The 12,166-nt window shown below is 46.5% G+C and overlaps 2 protein-coding genes across 6 annotated transcripts in view; one reads left to right on the top strand and one right to left on the bottom strand.

The window, feature by feature from the left end:
- The window catches only part of WDR82 (WD repeat domain 82), a 15,441-nt gene extending 9,777 nt beyond the window's left edge, over window positions 1–5,664 (top strand). The window contains exons 3-8 of the mRNA XM_014536510.1: window positions 786–885; window positions 1,368–1,484; window positions 1,913–2,068; window positions 2,489–2,558; window positions 3,523–3,665; window positions 4,616–5,664. Of these exons, the coding sequence (XP_014391996.1) occupies window positions 802–885; window positions 1,368–1,484; window positions 1,913–2,068; window positions 2,489–2,558; window positions 3,523–3,665; window positions 4,616–4,645 (600 nt within the window). The 5' untranslated portion in view covers window positions 786–801 and the 3' untranslated portion in view covers window positions 4,646–5,664. The remainder of the gene's footprint in view (window positions 1–785; window positions 886–1,367; window positions 1,485–1,912; window positions 2,069–2,488; window positions 2,559–3,522; window positions 3,666–4,615) is intronic.
- A 4,419-nt stretch (window positions 5,665–10,083) lies between these two features.
- The window catches only part of PPM1M (protein phosphatase, Mg2+/Mn2+ dependent, 1M), a 3,747-nt gene continuing 1,664 nt past the window's right edge, over window positions 10,084–12,166 (bottom strand). The window contains exons 4-9 of one of the 5 annotated variants that reach the window (XM_005862337.2): window positions 11,968–12,052; window positions 11,753–11,871; window positions 11,524–11,587; window positions 11,194–11,301; window positions 10,940–11,088; window positions 10,084–10,630 (exon numbers count right to left, since the gene is read on the bottom strand). In XM_005862337.2, coding sequence (XP_005862399.1) covers window positions 10,486–10,630; window positions 10,940–11,088; window positions 11,194–11,301; window positions 11,524–11,587; window positions 11,753–11,871; window positions 11,968–12,052 — 670 coding nt within the window. In that variant the 3' untranslated portion in view covers window positions 10,084–10,485. Of the gene's footprint in view, window positions 10,631–10,939; window positions 11,102–11,193; window positions 11,302–11,523; window positions 11,588–11,752; window positions 11,872–11,967; window positions 12,053–12,166 lie in introns of all 5 variants that reach the window. The other 4 variants (XM_014536508.1, XM_014536507.1, XM_005862338.2 and 1 more) reach the window with 4 other exon arrangements.

Below are 12,166 nucleotides of genomic sequence, written 5' to 3'. Positions count from 1 at the left end.
CTTTTTTGCATCAAATTGTGACTGGCGATGAGAAGTGGATTTATTTTGAGAATTCCCAAATGCACAAAATCATGGGTTGATCCAGGTCAACCATCAACATCACCTGCAAGGCCAAAATTGTTTCGGAAAGAAGACAATGCTCTGCGTTTGGTGGGATCCAGAAGGTGTGGTGTATGATGAGCTTCTAAAACAGGTGAAACCATTAATACTGATCGCTACCGACAACAAATAATCAATTTGAATCACGCTTTGATCGTGACCAGAATGTGCCAGAAGACATGGCAGAGTAATTTTGCTTCATGGTAACGCACCATCACACACTTCAAAACCAGTTAAAGACACATTAAAAGATCTTGCCTGGGAAGTATTAACCCACCTGCAACATTCACCAGTTCTTGCTCCTTCAGATTACCACTTGTTCCTTCAGATTACCACTTGTTCCGATCGATGGCACACGCACTTTCTGAGCAGCGCTTCAAAATGTACGAAGACGTGGAAAATTGGGTCTGAATGGTTTGCCTCAAAACAAGAAAAGTTCTATTGGGATGGTATCCACAAATTACCTGAAAGATAAAAGTGAAATGTGTAGCTAGCGATGGACATTACTTTGAATAAAGCACTTTTTGATATTTCTCTTGAAATTATCGTGCTTTCTTTGATTATGGAATCCGTCATTATTAACCGGTACACCTAGTATATATGTAAGCCGGTAGAGTGGTTTAAGGTTCACATCCAGTTTTTGTAAATATTTTGCTTCAACTCTTATTTATCTCAATGCATTTCAGGGTGGTGGCCTTGTCCATGTCACCTGTGGATGACACTTTCATTTCTGGGTCTCTTGATAAGACCATTCGACTCTGGGATCTCCGGTCTCCTAACTGCCAGGTAATGGTACCTCACAGTTACACTTTGAGTGTTATGTATGGTAGGCACTGTCATCAACTCTCCCTCTCAAGGAAAGGGGAAAGCATTGGTTCTATTCTGGGATCCCAGAGTCTTTTTAAAAAACTTTGGAGAAAATCTGATTTCCTGGTAGGTAGCTGGTAATTAAGCAAATGCCCTAATCCAGTGCATATTGCATTATGCTCTGTAGCTTACTGCTTTAAAAATGTTTTTCTGGAGCCTTTTAGCCTCAGATTTGTTATTTGGATTTAGTGGCTATAAAATACAGTTAAGGTTGATCTGAAATCAGTTGTATGGAGACCTGTTTTTTTTTTTTAATAAAAGCTTCATTTCAGTTTTACTTTTTCACTTCTGTAGGTAGGCTGGTATCTATTTGTGTCTCTTAGTTTTCTTTGGGAAAAGTAAATTTTATAGTGATAGGACCCTAGGTTCATTAACTTTTTTCCTTATTTCTGTTTTCTTAGGGCCTCATGCATCTACAGGGCAAGCCAGTTTGTTCTTTTGATCCAGAAGGGTTAATTTTTGCTGCCGGTGTCAATTCTGAAATGGTCAAACTCTATGACCTTCGCTCTTTTGATAAGGTAAATCCTTAAGCTCTCTTGATATTGTGGAAGTTTTGATGGGTGAGATGGACATTTTAAGAACCTTTTAAAAAACATATATTTTTATTGATTTCAGAGAGGAAAAGAGGGAGAAATATAAACATCGATGATGAGAGAAAATCATTGATCTGCCTTTGTCCCCTACTGGGGATCGAGCCTGCAACCCCGAGTTGGACCCAAGACCCTTTAGTTTGCAGGCTGATGCTCTATCCACTGAGCTAAACCAGCTAGGGCTTTAAGAATCTTTTCTATGATAGAGAGGTATATGGTAGATATTGGAGAGTGTCATAGCAGCAGTTCATCCTTTGCTTTCCCTAGTCAAAAAGGAATCCAAAGGGGGTAGAATAAGAGCTCTGGCAGAAGGAATTATTGATGTGCATTGGGGCTGCTGCTTTTATCTTTTGCAGGGGCCATTTGCAACATTTAAGATGCAGTACGATCGGACTTGTGAGTGGACAGGACTTAAGTTCAGCAACGATGGCAAACTCATCCTCATCTCCACCAATGGCAGCTTCATTCGTCTCATTGATGCATTCAAGGGAGTGGTGATGCACACGTTTGGGGTGAGCTGACATAGCTGTTTCCATGTTCCTATCTCCTGGGCTGAGAGTTGTGTTCACTGGTTAGTGGAGACAAACAGCTATCCTTGACTTACTGATTGAGGCACAGGCTTACATTTTGTTCCTATATATGAACTTACTTCCCTTGGATTCTGAGACATTCACTTCTCACCCAGTGACCCAAGTTTAGTGTTTAGATGTCATATAATTCCTGACCATAAACGTTTTCTTGCCCTCTTGAACCTGGAGCTAGAGTAGGGGGTGAATGGTAAAGGGTGGGGCCACGTTTGGAAACTTGGTGCCATTGTGCATGAGAAGAGGGTTTCACAGAAAGGAAGGTGATGTGTCTGCTGGGTCAGTGTTTCTAGGCAGTTATTTTTTTGTTAATGACACTTTGGCAAGAGAACTGTTCTGTTTTTTTAGGGTTATGCCAACAGCAAAGCTGTCACACTGGAGGCCTCATTTACTCCGGATTCCCAGTTTATTATGATCGGTAAGTGCTCTTTATACCCTTTGGGGGTTATTTTTTTAATACTGAGGTTTTGTTTCTATTATTTTTGTTAATTTTAACTAATTAAGATAATATTTGTTATCCTTTTGTTAAGATGTTCTCAGATTTCTGTGTATCACTGTATGCCAAAGGTATAGTGTCTTTAAACTATTCTGACTTTGCAGTTCTTTACTGGGAACTGGCATTAATGTTTGTCTTTCCTGGACTAGCGTTAGAGTTAAACTCTACAAGCACCATCTTATTAGTAATACTAACTTTCTGATATAATCCTGCTTTCAATCATTTTTTAAGTATATTTTTTATTGATAGTTTTATAGGTATCTCCCATTTTTCCCCCTTTGACCTCCCTCCTCCCTGCCCTACCCACCCCCCAGGTCTTCACTGTCCTATTGCCTGTTTCCATGGGCTGTACATACAAGTATATGAGTTCTTTGGTTTATCTCTTCTCATCCCCCCATTTCAGTCATCTTAATGGCTAGGTGTTGGTGGTGTAATGATATTCAGACTCCATTTAAAAAAAATGTTTTTATTGACTTTAGGGAGAGAGGAAGGGAGAGGGAGAAACATCAACATTGATCCGCTGCCTCCTGCATGCCTCTATTGGGGATCGAGCCGACAACCCAGGCATGTGCCCTGACAGTGACCTTGGTGCATGGGTTGATTGATGCTCAACCATTGTGCCATACCAGCTGGATTTAAATACCAGCCCCCATTTTTAATGAGAAAACTGAAGTCAGAGGGGAAGTTATTTGCTTAGGAACAAATAACTAGGATCAAGATTAATTCCCAGAGTGTCCTTTCTTCACCGCTTCTCCTCCCTCTCAATTTCTGCTGAGGGCTGGGTCCTGAAACATGACTTCTTTCTACATGTCAATCTATGTCTCTTTCCCACTTCCCTTTTTATTGTGCTTTGAGCTGTTGTGTGTTCCTTGATCATTCTATTCAGGTTCAGAGGATGGCAAGATCCATGTCTGGAATGGAGAGAGCGGTATAAAAGTAGCTGTGTTGGATGGCAAACATACAGGCCCCATTACCTGTTTGCAGTTCAACCCCAAGTTCATGACCTTTGCCAGCGCATGTTCCAACATGGTATGTGAACAATGGGAGATGTCCTTCAGTTGGGTTGTGGGTGTTTCAACGAGCACAGCAAGCTTTGTTCTAAATAGCTTCATTACAAGCACCCAAGTTTGTTTCTCAGCTGTTGTTTTCATGTTTCTCCTCTTACTCTCTGATCTCTGGTTGGGCTGGCCTTTCATTTTTACGCTTCTTTCTATGATCTGGGATCACCTGTGAGCTCCCCGGAGATCTTAAGCCAGTTTTAGCTCTGGCTCCTGGTTTTATGCCCAAACTACCTGGGCTATGCTTTGACAGCTTTTTGGCTTCTTAAAATACTTTGAACAAGCCTTTTGTGGTTGTAACCTATAAGTTTTCCATTTCTCTCAGTTTATCGCTGAATTCCTCAGAAATTCTTAGTTGATCATAACTCACCACTTAGAAAATTTTCTCCAGGCTGTGTCTCTTCCTAGATAACACTGGCAGAACAAAGCATCATGAGTCTCAGCCACCAGTTTCCCCTTGGCATCTTCTAAACCTACCTGGATATTTGGAGGATGAGGCACTTATCCAGAACACATTACCCCCCCCCGCCCCCCCAAGAAAACATAAAAAAAAAAATGCATCAAAACCATCCAGTCCAATCCTCATTTTTTACAGATCAGGAAGGTAGGGCCTTTCTGAGGGTCACTTGATACATTAGTTTGAGGCCGGGTTACCCAGATGCCTACCTCCTGGTCAGCACTTCTTTTTATCCTTACCACTGGGCCACTGTGGTAAGGATAAAAAGGGTAGCAGTATTGGAGGGAAACAGAACCGTGTAAAGTGGAGTGTTTCTCCATAGATTGCCAGAGTCGGTTGTTTGGGAGGGAAGGCCACCAGCCATAAGGGTTGGACAGCTTGACGCTGTGGGAAGGGGTAAAAGAACCCTTAGTAGTTAAGAGAGCGACTTGGCTTTTTAAAGTTGACTTATGTTCTTTTTCCAGGCCTTCTGGTTGCCCACCATTGATGACTGATCCTGATGCTGTTTGGCTATTTCTGTACAGTGAGTGTGGCCAGCAGGAAAAAACTCAGAGGGACTGATCTAATATTGGGACTGGATCATTTGACTGGGCTGGAGAGCATCCTTCCACATGGCCTTCCCATGGATGTGCTGTACATCTGCTCAAAAGAAACAAAAGTACTTTGCCAAGCTTCTTCAAAAGGACTCTTGGTGGGGCAGATTCAATTGGGACTCAGATTTTCTAGCTGTCAACTGCACCAAGCTCCTCCAGAGGATGACCAGACTCATGATTAGGGTATAGTGGGGCCCTTAAGGCGCCTTCAATTTTGAATGTATTTGCTGCTGAGGAGCTGGTGAAGTTATTAATTCTGCACATCCCCTCTCCTACCCCCATAAATGCATGGGAAGCCACAGTTCTGGTTTTGAGATGCTAGAGCAGCTCAGTGCCCCTTGCCCTCACCCTGCATGTCTTATTACTGGGTCTCCCTGTGTCATTGTGGTATAATCCACAACCATGTTACTTAGGTGCCAAACATTTACAGAAATAAGTCTTCATATATCTTGGGGTCAGAAAGGGACAGATACAGAAAGACCTTGTTTGCTAGGAAGAGTCAAGTTATAGTCATTTGAGGGTGGGTGACCTAGACATGCCTCAGGCTCTGGGTTTTAGGTGGGAAAAAACCCAAGAACCTGAAAGGGAGGAAGGGGTAGCAGGTGAGTTCCTAGGACTGGGAGGTATAGCAGTAGCCTAGTGTGGTCCCTTCTCATCAAGACAAACCAATGGTCCTCCTGGGTGCCTACCCAGTGTGGTTGTGTACAAAAGCAAGGGAGTCTATTTTTGTACATGAGATACATCACACTTTCCTGTGGGGCCAGTATTGTGGAGTGAGTTTGAGTTGTTTACACTGATGCCTTCCCTGCCCACCACAAGTTGTGTACATAGTCTTCTGATGATACCATCCCTTCCCAGCTCTTAACCATGAGCTGGCTCCAGGCCTGTGTTATATGTTATATTAGCCTTTTTATATATGATCTTGGATTTCTGTTGTTTGTATTTTAGCACAGTGTGTACACCTTCATTTAAATATATCTGTGTATGTGCATACATATATATGTATACTAGAGGCCCAGTGCACGACATTTGTGCACTGGGGTGGGGGTCCCTCAGCCCGGCCTGCACCCTCTCGCAGTCCAGGACCCCTTGGGGGGTATCTGCCTGCCAGCTTAGGCCCGCTCCCTGCGCAGAGAGCGGGCCTAAGCGGGCAAGCGGATATCCCCCAAGGGGTCCTTAGTGCTGCTACGGAGGCGGGAGAGACCCGCCGCCGCCGCTATGCTCACCAGCCATGAGGCCAGCTTCTTGCTGAGCGGTGCTCCCCCTGTGGGAGCGCACTGACCACCAGGGGGCAGCCCCTGCTTTGAGCATCTGCCCCCTGGTGGTCAGTGCGTGTTGTAGCGACTGGTCGTTTCATCTTTCAGTCGATTTGCATATTAGGGTTTTATTATATAGGATAGGGTGTATGTATGCATATATATATGAAATACCTGTTGTTTCTTGGAGTTTAGCCGAAGAACAGCCTGGGGGAAAGACTGCATCCTTGCTAATAGTGTTTGCCACAAGTGTTTGTGAGTCTTCCCTATTACATTTTCCCTTAGGAGACTTAACGGAGCAAAGCTCCAAGTGTTTGCTATTCCCATGGCAGCTAATTGAGGGTCTTGGGACGACTCCCTTGTGTTCATCAAGCCGCACTTTGGGGCCCTCTCTGCAGTATTAGCCCCCTTTTTTGCCTGGTGATACTCTGTCTGCACCTTTATATGTGTGACAGTCACTTTTGCATGCCTTCTGTGTCTGGCTTACAGTATTTGGGGACAGGATGCTGGAACCACGGCGTTTTCAGTTTGAGGCTTTACCAATTACACGTCACTCCTGTTTACCTGTTATGTCTTCTTTCTTGTTTCTGTTCCTTGCTTTCTCTTGGGAGAGGGAGGGGTCCTGATCAGGGTTGAGATGAGCTGTGGCTAGCTTATGGCTTTTCTTCCCTTGCATGGCCTTCTTAGAGCAGGATGAATGGCATGTTATTTTACTAAATTCCCAAACATTTAATTAAGCAGGTAACATACTCCCTGCTCTTCCAGAAACAGACTCAACAAGGTAATGATTTGTCCACAAGGACTTGCCCAAGAGTACATGTCTGCTAGGGGGAAAGCAAGCTATTACTGCCTCTGTTCAGCAGCAGAAATAGGCTATGAATTGCAAGCAATTACTATTTTGTTTTAGCAGTTACTTTTTTTTTTTTTTAATCTTCACCCGAGGATATTTTTTCCATTGATATTTAGAGAGGGAAGGAGGGGTAAACATCAATGTGAGAGACACATGAAATGGTTGCTTCCTGCACATGCCTCTGACCGTGGCCAGGGATCAAACCTGGCGTAGGCTGACGCTTTAACCACTGAGAACACTGGCCAGGGTGCAATTTTTGACTTGTTCTCAAACTTAAAGGTCAAGGGGCATGCATCTTTCTCAATGTAGACTAGGACCTGCAGCTTCTGTGATACTCACTTTACATAGCTTTGCAATTTAATAGTGAAGGAAATTTTAGAAACCAAATGAACTGAGCTGTTTACTGCCCACTCCTGACTTTCCCGGGATAGAAAGTTCATAGTAGGGATAACTTCAGAGAGAGTGCTTGGAACAGGGTTAACAGAAAACCTGCATAATTAACATATCTGTAACTAGAGCAGCTACCAAGCATGATTTTCCTGTCAGCAGGAAAATGAATTGTATTGAGTTGTGTGTCCAAAGCTGAGGTACCATGTCCTTTGAAAATATGCACTTATGGCCTCTATAAGGACCTGGCTCCCGAGTTAGGAAGGAAAGGAAAACGACATAGCTGGAAGTGACTGGAGATGATGTGGTGGTGGGAATAAGGCAGAATAAAGAGAATAAAGGCTGTTGGCCAAAGAGGCTGAAGGCTGGGGCTGCATGGATGCTCACAGTGGAGCCAGAGGTGCTTGAGTTCTTAGTGAGGAGGGGCTGCTCACCACTTTCAAGTTGGGCCAGAGCCACCGATTTGTATGCGACAGTAACAACACTGCATTGCTCAGCCACCAGCTAGTTGGTTATTATTATTATTATTTTTTTTTTTTAAGAAAAACTTCTGGTTGCAATAACAATTAGTGCTTATTAAAGACAATTTGGGAATTTTAGAAAGAATCAGTTTTCCACCCAAATGCAATCACTGTTAATCTTTTGGTGTTAAGTGTTCTAGACATTTCTGTGTGTAGATTTTTGGTGTGTTTACATAGTTGTTATTCTACTGTATATACAATTTTATGTCCCTTTTGTACTTAACATAAACATTTTTCCATGTTATCTGTCTTAAACAGAATTTTATGGCTGTAGCCTCTTCCTTTGAGTTTCAGTAGCATTGTTTGGTTCCTAGAGTTGGAGGGTGAGATGGGTTGTCTCCTGGCTCACAGTGGGCTTCGTTAAAACACTGTGTGGATGGATTGTTGGGCTTCCTGGGACTGCCCTTGACTGCCCCTGGTGACTAAGCTACGGGCTGGTGGGAGGAATCCCTAAAATCAGTCCTCAGCTGAATAGCAGCGTGAGTCTCCTCTACCCCAGCCTCTAATAAGCAACCATATGGCCAGAAATGAGTGAATGGGAAAGGCCAGCCTGAGCCAACCTTGATCTTCAAAGACTTACATCTGGCATCTACCTCAGGCTACCTTTCATCCCCATTGTTATCTCAGCTCTTAATCAGAATGGCAGCCTCTATCTGGAATAAGATTTGTCCTGCTAGGCCTTAGCTTTTGGGGGGCAAGGATAGTGGGGCCTCTTTGAGGCTCCTATGCCAGTTCTGGCAGACGGCCTGGCAATTGCTTGGTAACCCACTGCCTGGCTTGTGAGTTGGTAACTACTAGAGCCTGTATTCTAACTGCTCTATCTATCCTTAGAGCTGCAAGCACCTGCCATGTGCCTTATTCCTGGCCCTCTCTGGACCAGAGAAGACAGTCTTAGGCCCATTACTTTGCCCATGGTCATTGGAGGTTGGCCAAGGGCTGTGAAAGGCAGCAGAGGGAACATCCCAGCTTATGAGCAGTAGGCCGTGCATAGGCTCTCCTGACAGATTGCTCAAGGAGGAAGAGACCTCACAACCCAGTGGGAGGGCTGCTGCAGCATTTGGCTCTGAGACATGAATACATAGGTCAGTGTAGCTGTCCCTGCTGCAGTCACTCCTGTCAGCTTGCTTGTAGTTGACAGACCCACTGCACCCACGCCCTTGGCTTCAGCCTTTGGTGTGAGGAGCAAGAGGATGAGCTGGCTCAGCTGTTGATATGGGCGACAGGCAGACACAGGATGCTGCCCACACTCTTGGGGGCGGGAAACTACTGAGGAAAGGGGAAGTAAAACTCCTGCAGGTTATCCGGGCCCACTCCTGCCCTTGCCAGCTGCCAACTAGAGTCCTGAAGAGGCTGCCCAGGGGGGCTAGGGCCGACCAGTTTGTCAGGACACATGGAGGTCCAGACTGGACAGATGTAGGTCCAGAAATGCTGGGCTATGGAATATGACTGAAAAACGAGAAATTTTGTAGTTTTTCCTATCTTCCCTAAAAAATGTTTAGGACCTTGGTCGGTAAACTGCGGCTCGCGAGCCACATGCGGCTCTTTGGCCCCTTGAGTGTGGCTCTTCCTAAGCCTTAGGAGTACCCTAATTAAGTTAATAACAATGTATCTATCTATATAGTTTAAGTTTAAAAAATTTGGCTCTCAAAAGAAATTTCAATCATTGTACTGTTGATATTTGGCTCTGTTGACTAATGAGTTTGCCGACCACTCGTTTAGGAAATGGAGTCTAAAATGAGTTAATGGGCCGGAAAGAGGGTCTGAGAGCCTCCTCAAGGAGTTAGTAAATACATGAATTTTACCATCAATTCCAGGGCCTATTGGCCCTTGTCCTTCCTAGCTGCTATTTAGGCTGTGAGCTACCTGATAAGAACTCATCTCAATTGTAAACCAAAATAGTGGATCAGGGAAGAGTCGAGTAAGGTTGAGGTCATGAAGGTGATTGCCTTATAACTGAACAAATATTTTCCCAGTACTTGAGTCTTGGCAAGTGCTAGATTGTAAAATAGTCTTGTTGGAAGGGTAAAAAATTAAGCTGCCCATCAAAATGCAAGCCTTGGAATTTCCATTCAAAAACAAGTTAAAAGGGCAGCCCTTCTGGTACCTCAAGCCCAGCGCTCACAGATGGTACTGGAGACCTCCTTTCTGTTCCCCAGGCAACAGTCCTCTCACTGGGGCTCACCCCAAGCTGGAAACTAGGGAGGCCACAGAAGAAAAGTGCTATATGCAAGCTTGCAAGGTAGAACTAAGACTGATTTTTTGGAAGGTAAAAGCGAAGGTAAACTGTAATGCCAAGCTGTACAGGAATTCACGATTCACAAGGGCTTTTCTGCACACAAACTTTTAATCATAGGGAGGTGATGGGGAGCAACAAAAGAAAGGCATTATTGGGGCATCAGCCTGGGGTGGGGACTGGAAGGAGCAATTGAGATGCAAGGCCAGAGGCAGGAGCAGTCATTGGAGGGAATTCCCCACTCAGCCAACTGGGACTCCTTGCCCCTTTTTGTTCTCCAGCTGCCTGCCAAAGAAAGGACCGTGGGAGCTGGGTTCTCAATACTTCAGTTCTGACTGCCTGGTATAAATAAATGCTCCTCTTGAAATGGTGGGGGTGGGGGCAAAAGCCCTGGGCTGTGTCTGGGGCAGGCAGGCAGGCTTGCTGTTGAGCACAGTGGAGGGATGCTCACATTGCACCCAGCCTGAGTGGTTTGGGATGTGGTGTCTGAATCCTCAGTGGCCACTGCTCCCTTGGCCCTGGCTGTACAAGGGGATCACGAACACAGAGACGTCATCGTAGGACACCTGCCCTTCCCCGGTGGGACTGCCATCCTTCCCCTGTGTGCTGTGTATCAGCATTTGGGCCAGCTCCGAGAACCTGTGGGGATCATCCTGCAGATGTACTCCAGGGCCGAGCAAAGAGGCAAAGCCCACCCTCAGGGAGAACTCACTGCACTGGGCTAGACACTTGGAGACCAAGCCATGTAGTCCAACTGTGGGGCCAGGCAAGCTGCAAACCTGTGAGGGCCAGATTGGACCCACAGACATCCCCACCCCTTGGAATCTAGAGACCACACTAATCCTGACCCTGCTGTGAGCCAGGCTTGCCAGTGCTGTCTTCTCAGCTGTAACTACTTGGTGTTGCTGCTGCACCCAGGCCTAGGCAGGTCCCCAGCAGTTACAGTACCTGTGTGGGTCCTCTCGATTGCCAGGGAGGAAGCTCCGCACTAGCCGTGCCACCTGCTCATTGGACAGGACATCCCAGAGCCCATCAGTTGCCATGACAACCACATCCTCCTCCTGCAGCTCCAACTGGTTCAAATCCAGCACTGTCACCTGCAAGTTAAGTCTGAGGATCCCTCAACTTTCCCTTCCTGGCTCCCACCAGCCTCATTTTCTGGGTAGATGGAAGGAAGCTGGGGTGGGCTGTTGCCCTCTCACCTGTGGGACAGAGAGCAAGAAGGGCTTGAGTTGAATGTTTGTATCCAGGACTCTGAGCTGATGGTCTCCCAGGCCCCGGGAGACGGCCAGTGTTCCCAGTAACCGAGCCTGGGGACAAGGGAGATGTGAGGTGACAGCAAATAGCCCCAGCAAATGCACAAGTAAAGCACAGAGGTAGACTGTGGTCCTCAGGCACCCTGGGCTGAGGGAGAAACATCCTGTGGCCTTGGAGCAGACCCCAAGACACCAGCCCCAGCCACAGCACAAAGGAGCTCCCGCCTCTGCAGTGGGCAATTGAAGAGGGATTTTTGGAGGGGGCTGTTCACTGACCTGCCTACCCTGTCCGTGGATCAGTGGGTACTTGAGATCTGACTTCTCCACGCACTTGTAGCTCCTACCAGGAGCAGACCCAGTATCAACCCAGGCCCTACTTCCCACCTCCTCTCCCCTCAACATAGGGCCCACCCTGCCCATGTGGATGGGATTGCCCCAGGCTACAGAGCTGGGCTTAGACCCCGTGGTTCTCCCCACTGTGTCTCCCCACCCCCATCCTGCTCACCAGCCGCTCATGTAGTGATCCCTGAACAAAACTTTCTGCCCCAAGTCATCCCCCTTCAGTCGCCGAGGGAACTCCAGTCGGGTGAACTCATCAGCCAGAAGCTCAGGGTAGACAAAGGCCTGGGGTAGGGAGGCCATGCTCCGATTAGGCTCTTGTTGGTGGCTCTGCACCCAGGAGTTGGAGCTCCACAGCCTCCCTCTGCTAAGGGCACCTACCAGTTGCTGGATCCGTTGTCGCTCACTCTCCGGGGTGAACTCAGAGCTCAGAGGCCGCACTTCATCTCTCCGCACCAAGATGGCCCTGAATGGGATTGGGGAGGAGAGGGAGAGGGCTGTGATGAAGCCTCCAATCTCACCCATGGCCTCCTTTCTGCTGGCCAGGGGCCTACTCTGCCAATGCCTGCCCCCCCCCCCC

Source organism: Myotis brandtii, unplaced genomic scaffold (assembly GCF_000412655.1).
Source record: "Myotis brandtii unplaced genomic scaffold, ASM41265v1 scaffold164, whole genome shotgun sequence".
NCBI classification, from domain to species: domain Eukaryota; kingdom Metazoa; phylum Chordata; class Mammalia; order Chiroptera; family Vespertilionidae; genus Myotis; species Myotis brandtii.
Note: the sequence above shows the minus strand (reverse complement) of the source record. Positions and strands in the feature narration are given on the sequence as shown.